The 16,101-nt window shown below is 40.4% G+C and overlaps 2 protein-coding genes across 4 annotated transcripts; one reads left to right on the top strand and one right to left on the bottom strand.

The window, feature by feature from the left end:
- Positions 1–738: 738 nt before the first annotated feature.
- Positions 739–5,043, bottom strand: zfand2a (zinc finger, AN1-type domain 2A). 3 transcript variants are annotated; one of them, XM_026325140.1, is made up of 10 exons: positions 4,887–5,043; positions 4,040–4,141; positions 3,859–3,953; positions 3,542–3,673; positions 3,311–3,462; positions 3,062–3,190; positions 2,886–2,955; positions 2,711–2,787; positions 1,189–1,319; positions 739–1,036 (listed from the first exon to the last, which is right to left on the bottom strand). In XM_026325140.1, exons 2-9 carry the CDS (start codon positions 4,092–4,094, stop codon positions 1,208–1,210), a joined length of 822 nt encoding a protein of 273 aa, XP_026180925.1. In that variant the 5' UTR covers positions 4,095–4,141; positions 4,887–5,043; the 3' UTR covers positions 739–1,036; positions 1,189–1,207. The 3 variants fall into 3 exon arrangements, with proteins under 3 accessions (XP_026180925.1, XP_026180923.1, XP_026180926.1); XM_026325138.1 differs by having other exon boundaries at positions 1,235–1,319; XM_026325141.1 differs by lacking the exons at positions 739–1,036; positions 2,711–2,787 and having other exon boundaries at positions 1,205–1,319.
- Positions 5,044–12,645: 7,602 nt separating this feature from the next.
- On the top strand, positions 12,646–15,461 carry uncx (UNC homeobox). The gene is made up of 3 exons (XM_026325679.1): positions 12,646–12,904; positions 13,449–13,624; positions 14,430–15,461. Exons 1-3 carry the CDS (start codon positions 12,646–12,648, stop codon positions 15,459–15,461), a joined length of 1,467 nt encoding a protein of 488 aa, XP_026181464.1.
- The last annotated feature ends 640 nt before the right edge of the window (positions 15,462–16,101 follow it).

Genomic DNA, 16,101 nt, shown 5'->3' with positions numbered 1-16,101 from the left:
AATCATGCTGTGAATACTTTTAGGAGGCTGAATATGAAGGTCTAAGATTCTAAGATTTCAGAATTGTCACAGAACAATACTAACAATGAATATCCAACATGGTGTGAAATGACTGAGGTGACTACATGTCACTGGCACCTGATAGGTAATTAAGGATCTTTTGACACATGCTAAAGGCAGCAGGTTGAAAAAGCCTTCAATTCCTCTTATTAAATATTATGTAAATCACATGGGTCAGCTAATGCCACAACATTCACTGTTCAACTGCTGACCCTGATGGTCACAACCAGCAGCTCAGTGGACTGAAGCACCATTTAACATTACAACTGAATCTCTAAAGAACAATAGGTAAAGAAAAAAAAAATGTTCTGAGATCCTTTCATGTGTGAAGTAAAAACCCTGTATGAAAGATTAAATGCTGCCCTCTGCTGTACAAGCCCTGAATGACTTGAGCTATAATCAGAAATACTGAACAAAAATATGCATTTAGCTGCCTTATTGGCAATCATTCCTCCATTTACTACAAATTGTTTATTTGTAATGCACATCAGATCAGTTAAAGACTAATAAATCAAAAATCCAGGTGGTTTTTAAAAGAAATATCAGTCAAAACTGCAAAACATCTTGTACACCTTCAGCCTAGATGCCCATAGTAACAATTTGTGGAGAAATAACTTGCTCATTTGCCTGAATAACTGTCAAGAAATCAGAATTAAGTGAGCGATTCAAAATTCAATGTCCACTATTGAAATAATTTATTTAATATTCACATATGTTAATATAATGGATTCATCATGATCATCATATAAAATATGTACAGAGGAAATCATTAGTAAAAATGATGGATCCTGCTAGGAAAGTATGTGCTTATATTGTAAAAGGCGATAATGTCTCAGCAGTTTCCAAAAGTTTTTCTTCATGTAACAATCACTGATCCTGGATACTGATGTGCAGTTGGATAATTAGCACGGCTTTAATCATAAACGGTGGTCCAAGATTAAGAAAGGCTGCAGCTGGACTGTTTTTGCTCCCTCTCCTAAATAAAAAGAGAAAAGGCAGTTAGAAAGAAAGACACTTCACCCCATATATTTCCTCTAATAATTTAAAATGTATGAAAAGCAAATTAGTCTTTCATCCTCTGAAAAAGTTCAAAGAGGGGGGGCGTTGCCATGGCAACAATGTACCTACATGTGTTCCTGTTTGCATGCTACTGACGGCTAAGCTTTCCGGGTACCTGTTGTCTTTGCTGTTGGCGTCTGTACTCTTCTTCACTGGCAGCAAGCGCCTGAGCGAGAGCCAGATCCTCCTGCTCCTCAGGGCTGAGATGGAAAAAAAAAAACCCTTAAAACTAACAAACTTAGCTAAAGAAGACAAGAACAAAGTTAAAACCTGTAGAAGTTGGTTTTATTTATAGTGCAACCTGACTATTGTTTGCCAGTGAATACAAATTACACATATAGTTGTTTGAATTAACAATGCAGTCCGCTGTACATGAGAACAAAAATGTTAATTCTGCCTTCCCACTACTTGAAACTGAGAGCGTATGTTGGCTATAACAGCTGAAGAATCTCACCATAACATCCACTTGGCTGGATCATAATACAATTAACAAAAAAAAAAAAAAAAAAAAAATTGAATGTCTTTTTTGGATGCTACAAACAAAACTCTTGGTGTAGGCAATTTGCCTGGAAAGCTGATATTACAAACACATAGTAAGTGTGTATGTATATACAGTGTTTGAATGTCTTTTAACACCATGAGGATATTGTGAGAGTGGTATTAAAGGCCAAACTCCTGATCCTGCTGTACACACTCTGCTTACATACTACACTATTCAATAAGACTGAAAATGTTAATACTTTAGTCAGGCCAATGAAAATTGATCAACTGTTCTGATAATTTATTGTTTAAGTAAAAATGAATTATTACACTGTCCCAACTTCTCATTTCTTGTTCTTATGTGATATTGAACTTCATATTTGGACATTGGTTGGACAAAAACAAGCCTGATGGGAATTTGCATGACAAATGTGCTTTTAAAAAAATAAATGAATATTTTCAGCATTGTCTGACACTTTGATGCTGACAGATTAATCAGTAACAAAAGTAATTGTTGTAGCAGTAATTGCTGTATTAGTTTTAATCCAGTGGTTCCCAAATGTTTTGTTTGTCATGCTCCCCTTGAAGCCAAAACAATTTCACACCCCGATCTTCACCTTTGTGTGACTCAGTTGGATTATTCATCAGCACAAACAATATCAGGGGAAAACAAGCAAGTTTCTCTTTATATAAATGAATATGAAAACCCCAAAGCAAGAAAGACTTTTTGGATTTCATCTGTTTGCTCGATGAGCATCAGATGATTATATTTTCTCCCAGTCAAAATAAAAATAAAAAACTCTCCATCTTGTACTTCATGATATTTTTCTCTCTGATAAACAAACATGAAACTTGATAGCCTTGCTAAAAGAGCAGCAATGTTTGTTTACTTAATCAAATTCACGAGTGTTACATTAAACTCCATGTTTTCCCTACTGGTTGGGTCAATGACTGTGTTTTGAAACTAGTTTTAATCTGAAGGTCAATGACAAAAACACTGTCACTCTCAATAGCTTCACACCGAGATAAGTGTGTTAGGAGCGATGTTGAGCTCACTCGTAACACGAACAGGATATTTCTGGCATTGTGGGTTTTGATGACATTTACTCACCTAAGGGCTGGCTGAACTGTCTGCTTCGAATCAGCCAAAGACATCTCCAGAGCCCTTTGTAAAGCCTGCTCCTCCGTCTGGAATGATGCCAGTCGAGCAGCAGAATTATGTTTACATTTCACTCCTATAAGGGGAATTTTAAAATCATGTGATGTTGTGTAAATAATGCTCATACCATGCCAGCCTGAAAGGATGCGGAGGGTGGTATTACATTATGTGCTGAAACCGAAGTAGTAATCCGTTGGCTGCAGATAGAAAAGGAAGAAAACAATAGGACAAGTAGTGATTAAAGAGGTCATTAGAATTCCCAGTTTTATGAAATATTTAGAATTAATACTAAGAAGAGCTTACCCACTGCTTTGACCTCTGTTATTCACACTCACACCATTGGAAACAGGTCGTGAGCTGCCTGAAGCAGAGGAACTCGAACCAGAGGCAGATGTGGAGGAAGCACCTTGAGACCTGATTACAGCAGCATGACTAAAATAAACAAACAAACAAAAAAAACAAAACAACAACAAAAAAAAAAAAGGTAAAACTGGTCAACTATTCAGTCATATTCCAGGTGACAGGTCAGCATTACACTGATACCATACCCACCCAGATTTAGACATAGGTTTCCCATCACTCTTACAATCATGGTCTAGTGGGTGTCGGTGTTTAAGACAGTAATTTAAATGACACTGGTCACAGGTCACTCGTATCATTTCCTTCTGCTTACAGCCTCCTCTGGAACATTTATTCGTAAAAATCTGTAAAGAAAACAGATCCTTTGTTGTAATTCAGAACCAAAATGACTGTAAGATACAGTAAATTTATTTCATACTATACCTTTCTCTTTCTTTGTGCAGGGTCCGATTTGCAGTCTCGATCAATGTGTTCACCGACTTTAATGTCAGGCATTTCTCCTCTCTTGATGGGGATGGGGGTGTTGCATAAAGGACATACTGGAACTTGGACATCCTTAATATCAGGCATTAAAGAAAACACAATTACAGATCTTGTCCACTTCTATGAAACAATCAGTAATGACAGCCAAAATATTTTTATCTAACACCATAACAATGTATAACTTGGTAAAACTTTATGGGAAAGTAAAACTGAACAGTGTACAAGATGTACTGAGACAGTCATCAGTGAGTCCTGACCTTTTTGTAGGATGATGTGCATTTGTGATTTGCATAGGTTATGTGGTCCTTGCAGAAAATCTCTTGACAAGCATCACATCTCATGGGAAGGAAATCTGCCGAGTCATGTTTATTATTTCATGGTTAAATCAGCTCAGGTTGAATAAACAGGAAGTTAACATCCTTCTCTAACTGTACTCACCTAAGCGTTTGCAGGTCTTCTCAGAGCAGTGCTCTCCTAAATCTGGAAACTCCATCTCAGAAAAAAACAAAAAACCCTCTACAGCGGTGAAATCTCAGCACCCTGCGGGAGGAGGAACAAGTCTTAGTGTCCCAACTAAACCGTGACTGGGTCAAAGAAAAAAAAAGGAGGACTGGCTGCATGCTAGCTAACGTTAGCCATAAATTAGCTAAGTCATTCACAAGTTAGTTTCTGATAGTAACGTTACAGCGTCAAGACTGGTTGTTTTGTAGAGGATCAATTTGACGTTAGAGTCAGATGGAAGTTCCGGATTACAGAACTTGTACTGATCCAAAATAAAACCAGTGGAAAACTAAATGTTATGAGTCCAGCGAGGTTGTCTAGCGACCTGCTAGCTAGCTAGCTAGGCCAGACTAGGTCCATAAGATTAGTAAGGTTGATTACATAACTACGGACCATATTGGTCGCGATGGTGTAAGTTATCAGATATGTAACATACCGGGGAATACAAATGTCTGTACTTTAACCACATGTGGATAACACGACAATCCCAAACTCCCCTGAGTAACATTTGCTTAGTAACCGCTCGGATGCTAACAGCTAGCTTGTTTACTGCCTTAGCGTTCAATTCATTTAAATCACCTCGTCGAGAAAACACGAGTGAAAGTGTTTGAGGACAAACTTATATGTTTATCTTTTCCTTTTCCACACTGAACCTCCCGAATAAACACAATAAACACCGTTAACATCCAGCTGGTGTTGTTTTCCATCGCTAATCAAACAGACTAATGTAGTTGAATCTGACGGATAGCTTTAGTTAACTAGCTCTTGTTTCAGTTTTACTCACCAAATCCCGTTTTCTTCCCGGTCTGTTGTGTTTAGAGTAGAAGGCAACAATTTCAGCTTAATTTATCCCGGTTACCTGTGACTTTGCCTCAGCCACGGCTCTGTAATCTCTGCTGTTTGTTAGCTGCTCTGAGCTCCAGCTGTTTTCACCGTTTTGATGCGTCACGCACGCCCCGCCCAGATCCATGACGCAAGGGCTGCACGTCACGGCAGGTGTAGAAATGTCAGGTAAAGTCTAGAAAAGACTCAACTTGTACTGTGTTTTATGATGAGGACAAAATAATTAAAAAAGAGTCACTCGGATAGATCGAAGATTTTTTAAATAATTTACTATATAAATGCCCATTATCATTATACAAATAACATACAAAATACCAGTTACTATAAGGTTTTTATTTTATGAGGACTAAAGGTGTGGACAAAATAATTAATTTAAATGGCTGCTGGTGAAATCTAGTTTCATAGATAGTTTAACTGGATAAAAGTTAGTGGATAAAAGAAAACTTTAGCCACACAGTTTTAGTACTTATTGTTCATTTAGAATAACATTTTTCACTAATGTTATCTTGTCTTTGTCTCCCCTCTGTGGTGACAAATGGAACTACACCACTTTGAGTTGAGTGTCTCAAGTTGCACCAATAGCTACCTGATGCGTTTCCAGTGAGTATTTTCAAATAAAGCAACAATTATATATATATTATATTATATTGTCTGGGTTCTCTGGTTTAGGACAGTAAAATGACACTTCACATCTCATTTTCATCTTAAATGCTGTTGACATTTTTTCTGACTAGCAATGCAATCAAGAAAAGATGCACTTTATTTGTTATGTTTGTTTGTTATATGTTAAAGTTGCTCTATGAATTTTGTTGGGCAGCTTGTGAGTGTTGCACTGTGGGAGACATTTGATGTCAGTAGTTAACATCTCATGCCCACAGTATGATTAGGGAATAGAATAAGGGGTGCGAGGGTATGTCATTTAAAAGTTTCTCTTTATGGCAAAGTCCTGAGCTGGACTTCCCTGTTAGAGTTGTTCATCTCTGTGATATGAGCGTTTCTCTGCCCGGTACAATAAAGATAACAGACTGAGGAAAGAGTTGCCATTAGTTAAGACTATTTAGACTTAATCAGAGTCATAAATTCAATTCTCGTAGGCTTGGAAATATAAGCCTCTGTCTAATAGTTTGACAGCGGCTCTGTTAAATTGAACATGGAAGATTTGAGTTGCCATCCAGAAAAATAGCTATGTGCTTTCTATCTTTTGAAATATTTCTCCCCAAAAGTGTCTTTGAAAGTAACATTAAGCCGTCATGAAAATATGTATAAGTTACATTTATTAAAAGTGAGCTAGAGCCACATATTTCTAATATCACACTTTAATTATAAAAACTCAAGTCCAATCATGAAATCCTTTGACAATTTGCCAGGATCTTAAATCATGTTCTTATGTTTAAGTTTGGGCTCTTACAAGAGTGAGTATAATGGAGTGAAATTGACCTCAACATTGTTTTAGATGGGCTAAATCTCTTGCAAACTAATGGCTTAAAGTGTTAATTTATTAGAGCAGAGAACCTCTGATGTCTTTACAGGTTTTACCAGTTGATGGCAGCAGGATTCTTCTACAAACTGCTCACTGAGCTAAGGTGGGACTGTGGATACAGGTGAATCCCAAAGGGTTTAGCAACTACAGAAGAGACATTACAAATAGAACATGTTTATTTATCTGTATATTGTCACTAGAGGGTGAAGATCTTGTCTGAAATGTCAGTTCTCTTTAGTTTTTGAATTTCAAAGAAGAACTACACCCCGACTGTGCACATTAATAGTGAATGAAGGTTGATCAACTAAAAGTGTCCACCATAACCAAATGCAGTCATTTTTATTAATTTCAATCAATAACCGATTTAAATGACATGACTCCTTAGAGGTGTTAAATATAATGTAAAGGTGCATCATCGGGAATGAAAAGAGGCAGTTAATGCTGAGCATAAATTTCCCTCCTGTTCTGCAACACCTGCCTCATGAGCTGTGAACGCTGCGGCCAGATGGCACTGCTCTGACAACACCTGGCCCGCCACACCACACACACACACACGTTCCTGAAGCTTTTTCGCACGCTGTAGGGCCACACCGTTTCTTCCATTGTTAAGGATGCAAATTCAGATTATCAGTCACATTTGAGGATTAACAGAATCATTCTGGGGCTGAATAATAAAAATTCCATCCAATAGTGATAGAAAAAACTGTTATTTGATATTAATTTTTTTTTTTTAGATTAATTATAAATAAATCATCCTTACTTAAAAACAACAAATTCAATGTTTAAAAAGTGATATCCTCCAATGCAAACCATACATTGTAAGTTATGTATCACTTATAGTGTTATCTGTGACTTATTTTGGGGCTTTATATTTTCTTTCTGCACTTTGCATGATCTCCTTACCCAGTACAGTCCAAAATACAGTAACTATTTTTACTATCAGCAATTAGTTTTTACCAATGTGGGTGAAAGTCTCAACACATGAAACTGTATGAGAATATTGCAAATTAGAATAATTTCATTATACTACGATGTCTATGTAATGGTACTAATAAAATACTCAATCGATTGCTGTGGGTCAGTGCCAGAGGTCAAAGGTCAGCTCCTTCTCACGAACACTTTGGCATAAATGGCTTTGTTTGTCCAGCCTGTCACATATTATTGATCCTGACGTTGTAAGCCCTCCAGACATTTGTTTATTGTATTTATGTGCCTGTCAGCACGTTCGCTTGTGGCACACTAAACAGAACAAACAAAAGAGGACAAACAGCCACTAGAGGGCACAACAAGTCTTTTTATGTGATTTTGAAATTTTGGCTTGATGGAGCCATGATGCAGGGTCAAGATGTCCTGAAGGGCTGTGGGGAGTAATGTGTGTGTGTGTTACTGTAGGATGCAGAATGTGACTGCTTTTCCTGTAGCATGGGGCCGTAAGCTCAACTTAACGATTAGGAAGTGAACACACACAATCGAACCAATGACGTCCAAAATACAACTTTTTTCTTTCTTTTTTTTTAACATCGTTTTCTGTGGGAAAGAACAGCAATAGCAGTTCATGCATCTCACAAGTTCACATAAGCTCCAATCTGTCTTTTTGTGTCAGAACATGTTGTCTTGTTTTGCTGCAGCGTAACTTCTACAGTAAATATCTCTGGGGTTTTTCTCTTTTTTCTTGTTTTTTTTTGTACAGCAGCAGATGGCTGGGCTGCAGAGTACAGTCACCGCTCTCTCTATCAGCTCTTTGTAATGTGAGGAAACAGTGAGGGACTGCTGACTATCCTGCCATCACTTCCAATTTGGCTACAACCAAAATAAACCACACACGCTTAGCAACTAGTTAGTATTTTATGATAATAAATAGCCACATTTGTCTTGTCTCAACTTTATGCCTGTTTTTGTTTTGTTTTTTTTTTTTCCATACTTGGATTAGTCTCCAAAGTTTAGGTATATGTAACCTTGTGAAAGTATTCTTTACTGCAGATGCAATGCACAGTTCCTTATAGCTGCAATATAATGTAGGCAAAGTGTGACCTGAAGGGCATGGGGGTTTATTTCTTACAGAGATCTCTCCCTCTCTCTCCCTCTCAGGGAAGTGTGATGATGTTGTTGCAGAGAGTTTGGGGGAGGTTGCTGTCCTTGATGCTTAAAACCCAACAAACCCATAATTTTTTCAAGTACAAGAAGACAGAAGCTATATGAGCTGCAACAACAGACACCCACAGTGACAGCCAGACTCCACTGTATATGCACCTATGCGCATTTTCACCCTTCCAAACCCATTTGGGATTATATGGAGGATGGCTTAAATTTTTGGATAGGCTACACTCTTTTTTTATATTCCCGTAGAGTTGAATTATTAGATTGAAGTTGAATAATAAGCACTGAGTTAAACAGCACACCCTTCATCTGCGGAGCTGTAATTAACGGGGGCAAAATGCAGGCGGTGGCGAAGGGGTGGGGTTGGTGGGGTTGGTGGGGGGAGGGGGGTAGAAAAAAAAATGCAAATTATTCTCCACAAAGGCTCCTCACAAATTGGCGTCACCATTTCTCAAATTATATCATTACTATATTTTGAAAATGTTAATCTGTTGAGCGGATTTCCCGGGGGAGTTGAGTAAATTAGTTCTATTTCCGAGACTGCCTCTCTGCAAAGGCACGGCAGCGACAAGCACCTCTGATTTGCTGATTACAATTAGACTCCCCAGTTTGGGCTCCTTCAAGCATTGATAATTTTCGGCATATTAAGCACGTTTTAGCAAAGGTGATAAGTCAGTTTTAATTGAAATGAAATTATTATTCTAATGGAAGTTTGGTTATTATTATTAGGAGGCACTAGTCATTCTAGCTTCATTTTTAATATATAAATGCTGGGGAGTGAAAAAAAAAAGATTTTGAAGGGCATTAGGGTGTCAGGATTGAATGAGGTAATTTGAAGGGAATTACTTTCTCTTCTATCAGAAATGAACTGAATTAAAAGTCCAAATCAATCGCTTTCACTTCTCCATTCTACTTTGACAGCGGCACAATTACAGATAATTAGATGGGAGGAAACTTTTAATTGTGGGATTAGAAGGAGAGAGAATTTGTAGGATCAGAGGAAAATTTCCAGGCAGAGTTTCTTGCTTAAAATCGAATCAAAGGATTTGTGAGCTTAAAATGGCAACCAGCTATTTTTTCCCCTCCCCCTTACTGTTTAATTGGAATTGCATCCAGTTCATCCAAATCATCCAAAACAATTAATTTAGATTTAATTCTATAATTATCATCAAATCGAATAATGTGCAACCTAATTTAGATAGTTAAAAATTAACGTGCGTGAAGTTAATTGAGTAATTAAACTCCTAAACTGCTGCCTATTAATTTGCCTGCCTAATTAAAAATGAATTTGATTCTGTGCTGCTAAAGTAGGCATCAGTGTTGGATGGGCATCTTGATAAGGCCTCTGTCTTTTTTTGGGGGGTAGGAGGGGGGTGGGTATCATGTGAACTCCCATGTCAAGCTGCCACTCGTATGGATTTCACTTATCTGGTTGTCTGAAGTCAGGTGAGTCTGCAGCTACAGGATCCTCTTTGGAGACTCAAACAGGCCAGAAAGTGGGCACTAAAGACACTTAAGGAGGGAAAAGTTCAAAGTGCAAGAGGAAGTGTCTGATTTCTGCTTGTTTAGCTGCAGGAAGTGTCACTGATGGACATATAAAGTAAAGCAAAACGCACATGGAGCTTAGGCTAAACTGTAAGTCTGCACTTTTGAACTCTCACTTCTTTGTGTGTTGGAGAGACCTGCCCATGTGCTCCATCAGTGCCACAGCTGCTTTACTTCACCTAATTCATCACCGTGGACTGTGCGCAGTGGACTCGTAGCCTATAGCAGCCAACTTAAGGGCGCACCTAAGTGATTAGAGCGAGAGTTAACACTTAAACATTAAGTATAATATAAGGAAGAGGACGGTGTCGTCTAAGCAGTGATATAATCCAGTCTCCAGATCCTGCTTGTGTTTTCTTTCAGCCACGCTTAAGAATGAATTTAAGTGTGTTTTTATCTTATAAACTAAAGGGTTACAGCCTAAGCCCTGAGGTGCAGCAGCACGCAGTGAAGTATAATATTTAGTTGTTTCAGAAAGGGACAGTTGTTTTCTCACCAATAAAAAAAAAGGTGTTTGGAAACCCCACAATTTTATAGTGGAGGTCTAAGAGTTTCCCGTGTTGTCTTTGTGTCTTACAACACATTCATTTTGATAATCTAAAATAAAAAAAGAAAGTATTGAAATGTGTTGAGGTGTGTCTGTCAGCCTCCACCACTTATTTGCACTGGAATTTCTCTGCTTGGATGGAAAGTTAATCAATCAGTCTATGGACCCTGCGCTCTTATCGATTCAGATCAGGAATACATAAATGCAATAAAGACGATGTGTCAGTGAGGAGAACATATATTTTTATTGTTACTTTCTCTCTCTGAACAGCTGCCAAAGGGCCAAGTTGTAAAAAGGAAAAACAAAGGTAACAAGCAGGGGCGACAGCGCGACTGAATGCTGACCTTGTTCGCCTTATTATCGGGTTAATTAAAGCTAGAATCTGACAATGTCACCCGCTTGTAGAAAAACGGATTTAAATGCAATGTCTCTGGAGACTGTGTGAAGGGTTTGCTTTTCTCTGCAGCTCCTGCGTGCGCCCCGAGCTGGGGACAGCACATATATATGTATATATGTGTATGTATGTATATGTTTGGGACTATATATATATATATATATCTTTTTATTCTTCATAAGATCTTGTCCGTGTGCGTTAACTGTAAAGTAAAAATATAAAGAGGTGGATTAATAGGCGAGATCATTTCTGAGGAGTTCATTAAAATGTAAGGCTACGCATTGAAATACACAGGGCTGTTATTCGGGCTTGGGGGTCAAGTGACGAGCGGATTATATACTTCCTCATAATAATATTAATTAAACAATTTGCATGCTAATAGGGTAACAATTATCGCAGCTTCTGTTGAGAGATTCAGGTTATTACAACATGCCAATCCGGGTGCCAAGGGTCAGGGAATGAGTGGGGTGCGAAATTTCAACTCTGATTAACATTATGACAGCGCCAGACTTGGGATAAATAAAGTCGAATTAATTATTTGAGAAAGCTAATGAGCAGATAGGATTTGGGCTCGTCACATACTGAGTGCAGGGGTTGCACACAAGTGGAGGAGCTTTCCAATTTGGTTTTCCTGACAGGAAACGTTGTGATTATGTGTAAGGACGTTGTGTTTATTTGGTCTAATCTGTGTTGTTCTGGATTGTGTCGCAGTCTCATGTAGCTGGATCTTTCCTTTATTTGCTCATATATTTTGTTCACAACACGCTTTTCGCCTTGGATCACTAAAATATTATAGCCTGCGCCCTCAGCAATGTCTCACCTCCGCTTTAAATACAGCCATATTTCAGCAGTCAGTCTATGTGCTTTACGTCCTGCATGTCAACCTGTCTGAGATTCAATGTATTTAAATGATGGCCCATAACTAACGCTCGGGGGGGGGGGGGGGGGGTTATTGGTGGTTCCCAAAGTGAGGCTCAAGGACGAAGAAGGGTCTCACAGTCCAGAGAAGGTCGCAAGGATCCCTGGAAAACGGGATATCTGGATTCAGCAAAACAATAATTAAAGATTTTCCATGTTTAAAAATCTACTTTTCTCTATGCTGCATTCCCAGGGGATGTGGCAATACAAAACCAAGACGCCGAAAAGATGATTGATAGTAACAGCGTTAACTTGAATAAAATATGATGCGTTTTGTTATTTAAGCTGCACTAATGTTCAGTCAACACAAAGTCCGGGAGCCCCTGGCCTAACCTTTCCGCCTGCAGCCCTTTCTTCCATGGATCCAGTGAGCCCTTCCTCCCGGTGGGTCCCCTGTGTAGTTGCGATGTAGTTCTTATCAAAGCCCTCCTGTCTTGTTGTGACAGCTCTGATATTGTTTATTGAGGTGGATGTCAGCTTTAATTAGCAATCGATACGGGGAGCGTTTGCAGAGCGCGTCTCTGACGTCAGAGCCCATTACCGCTTCTCATTGGGTCTCATATTCCCAGAGCCTGGGCTAATTATTGGGAGGTTCATGTGGATAAAGTACAGCTCATCCCTCCCTTCACATCATGTCCCCTGCTCGTTGGCCACACTCACTGCATGCTTTTTAAATTCCCATCACCGGCCTCCAGACGTCGTTTCATTTTGCCTGCGGGATGATGGACAGCAGGATACTGGATCCACCTCACGCCCAGTTCGGAGGCTCTCTCGGCGGGATGGTGGGCTTCCCGTACCATCTGAGCCACCATCACGTTTACGAATTAGCCGGGCATCAACTTCAATCTGCGTCCGCGGTTCCCTTCTCAATAGACGGATTACTTAATGGTTCCTGTACGGCTTCGGTCGGTAATTCCAACCCCCTCTTGTCTTCGGGCTGCGGGATGAATGGAGATAATCAGCAGTACAAACTGACAGGTAAGACACATTATATGCGCCACAATGGGCGAACCTCTCCTCTGGGTTACACAGAGACAAACACAGAAAGAAACAAAGACAGGATATTGCGATACAAGTTATCGTTTAGATGGTGTGTTTAGAAGGCAAGCCAAGCGACACACACACACACACAGAGGCACACACACACACACACACAGAGACACACACACACACACACACACAGGCTGAGGAGTATTCTTCGCCTTCTGCTTCATTTCCAGCAACGAAAGCTGCAGATGCAAGCAGGCAAAAACAATGTTCCTGTCAGTGAGGAAATATCAGAGCAGGTAAATGCTTGTTAACATGTGAAGCTTCCGTCTTAATTCAGAGCAGGCGACAGATGAGCTGCAGGCTGCATGTGTGGCACAGACGGCACAATACCAAACACAGTCCTGCTGTTCAGCTCTGAAGTTTGCAAAATAACCTCCTTTCATCTGAAACCACACTGATGCCAAAATGTTGTTTTTTTTTATTCTAAACCTAATTTATCCGCTGTTCACGTTTCTTTTCGTTCTGCTGTCAGACTCGGGGGACCCAGACAAAGATAGCCCTGGTTGCAAGAGACGAAGAACTCGCACAAATTTCACCGGTTGGCAGCTGGAGGAATTAGAAAAGGCTTTTAACGAGAGCCACTATCCGGACGTGTTCATGAGGGAGGCGCTGGCTCTTCGATTGGACTTGATAGAATCGAGGGTTCAGGTACATTTTTACTTCAGTCCTTTATGCACATGTAAGCCTGTGTGAGCATCTCCATTCCTTTGTTCATTATTTATTCATAGCAAATGGCTCAGTCTTTCAATTTTATGGCACAAACTGGTACAAACCACATAATAACTCTCCCTGTGGCAAAAGCTCATTTTGGATGCTCATATATATATTTAGTGATCATTTTTTAAATAATTAAAAAGGACTCAGTGAATTACATTTGTTAATCAAATCAGTCACTCTTAATTACATTAGTTTTTTTTTTTTTGGCGTAAAGTGAAGCATTTTAGGACAGATGATATTTATTTATTTTTATTTATTTATTTACAAATGTTTTTTCTTCGCCTTAACATTTTCCAGATTTACTGACAAACCTTGGTAAAACAAAGAGCAGAAATAGTCAGTGCACACACAACACACTGGCTTCTTTTATTTTATCTATGATATTAATATCTGTCTTAATAAAAACAGCGAAGAAGAAGCTGTCTAAGTTTTATGTTGCATTTGAGGTTCATTATTAAGGCTCGTAAAACTGATTTATGTGCTTCAGTTATTTGTTGAAACCAAAGCTCCTTTTGTTCAGGCTTCATCCCAACTTTTTGCAGCACTGATACACAGATCGGTTTCTGATCTAAGGCCCAATTAAAGGCCTGCACGGAAAGCAGCAACATGTAACATCACTGTTTGTGTAATAAGCATCTTGTTAAGACACGTTTTGGTCTAATTGATTTTCTCGCTGCAGTGGCAAAAGTTCACCTGACACATCTTTTTGTTTTTTGTTTTTTGTTTTTTTTTTCAGGTGTGGTTTCAGAACCGCAGAGCCAAATGGAGGAAAAAGGAGAACACGAAGAAAGGTCCGGGTCGACCTGCCCACAACGCCCACCCCACCACCTGCAGCGGGGAGCCCATGGACCCCGAGGAGATCGCCCGGCGAGAGCTGGACAGGCTGGAGAAGAAGAAGCGGAAGCAGGAGCGCCGGCTGCTCAAGTCCCAGAACAAGCTCATTTCTGGGGATTTATTTCACACCCCGGGATCAGACAGCGACAGCGGGGTGTCGCATGTGACCGACACCGACCACAGCACAGGCCCGCCTTTTGACTCCGTGGCTGGAAACCAAACCCAATCGAGCTGCGACCAAACACCTCACCCTCTCCAGACGCAAAACCAGAACCAAAGACACTTGGACCGGGACGATGGCGGACCCGAGCTGGACTCGCCCGACGCCAGCCACCGGTCAAGCACATGCTCCACCAACAACAGAGCCTCCAGCCTACAGAAACTGAACCCTTTTAGCGTCGAAAGCCTCCTTTCGGACTCCAGACCGAGACGCAACCCCGCGGCCTTACCCCCCTCACGGCCTTTGATAGGGAAAGGACACTTCGTACTCTATCCCATCACACAGCCGCTTGGATTCATTGTTCCTCAAACTGCTCTGAAGACAACAACAGCGGCGAACTGTGACAGTGACAGCCCGGAGGAGAGGCAGCAGCCCAGTGTCCGCTGCAGCGTCTCCGCGGGATGCAGGAGCAGCTCGCCGGACTCTGCGGACGCCACACAAAAGGGACAGGTGGGATCAGAGGACAAGACGGGTTCACCGCACACCAGCCCGTCCAGGGCCGCCCTGCCCACTGGCAAAAGTACTCAGACCTCTGTTATTTGCAGCGATTCGACTTTCGCCCACGAACACAGCGCACAGCTCGTTCAGCCTGTGGATGCAGACAGAAAAGAGCATTTAGAGAACAAGGGCCACCCCGACAACCCCGAGCCTGTCCTCAGTGACAGCCCGGCACACACAAAGACAGACTCTAAAGAAGATGTCGACATGGAATAAATCACTTGGGGGTAAAAGCAGCAACATACTGACATAGCCTCGAAACGACACCGTTCATTAGGCCAAAGCTTAACCAGAAACTACATCTTTGCATCTGATCTCTAGTTTTTCCCCTCTCTGCTGATACTTTGACAATGGTGTGCTCTCTCTCTCTCTCTCTCTCTCTCTCACTGTAACCACTCTCTCTCTCTCTCTCTCTCTCTGCGAGTGTGTGTGAGTGTGTGTGAGTCAGGAGTCTCTAGATATCCTTTAATGTGTGATCACTTGTCTTAAAAAAAAACAACACACACACACACACACACACACACACAAGAACCACGAGACCAACAAAAATCCTCAAGAGCTGTAAAAAAAGGTATTATACTATTTATATATGTAAGGTTTTTCTTAAATAAATCTATTGTATACAAGCACCTCAAACCGTGTGAGACCTTAAATAGCAGCACATCCAGTGCAGGACTACAGTAGCCTACAGTAGGAAGGGCTTTCTTAAGAAATCTCATGTTGTACTTTGTATATTGCCTTAACAAATTTATTCATCTATAAGCCCCCACTGAAATGAGGTTACGAGCCTGAGGCGAAAAGGACCTGCTCGACTCCTGCAGAGTTTTGATATGAAAGTAATTATTTTCCCGGTGGC

Source organism: Mastacembelus armatus, chromosome 8 (assembly GCF_900324485.2).
Source record: "Mastacembelus armatus chromosome 8, fMasArm1.2, whole genome shotgun sequence".
Classification (NCBI taxonomy): domain Eukaryota; kingdom Metazoa; phylum Chordata; class Actinopteri; order Synbranchiformes; family Mastacembelidae; genus Mastacembelus; species Mastacembelus armatus.
This window is presented reverse-complemented; position numbering and strand designations above follow the sequence as displayed.

Coding starts and splice junctions, on each gene's coding strand:
- zfand2a (XM_026325138.1), bottom strand. CDS start 4,094: ATGGAGTTTCCAGATTTAGGAGAGCACTGCTCTGAGAAGACCTGCAAA. Junction 3,674..3,858: donor GCACATCATCCTACAAAAAG/GTCAGGACTCAC, acceptor CCTGATATTAAG/GATGTCCAAGTTCCAGTATG. Junction 1,037..1,234: donor GCCAACAGCAAAGACAACAG/GTACCCGGAAAG, acceptor CTTTTTATTTAG/GAGAGGGAGCAAAAACAGTC.
- uncx (XM_026325679.1), top strand. CDS start 12,646: ATGATGGACAGCAGGATACTGGATCCACCTCACGCCCAGTTCGGAGGC. Junction 12,905..13,448: donor TCAGCAGTACAAACTGACAG/GTAAGACACATT, acceptor TTCTGCTGTCAG/ACTCGGGGGACCCAGACAAA. Junction 13,625..14,429: donor TGATAGAATCGAGGGTTCAG/GTACATTTTTAC, acceptor TTTTTTTTTCAG/GTGTGGTTTCAGAACCGCAG.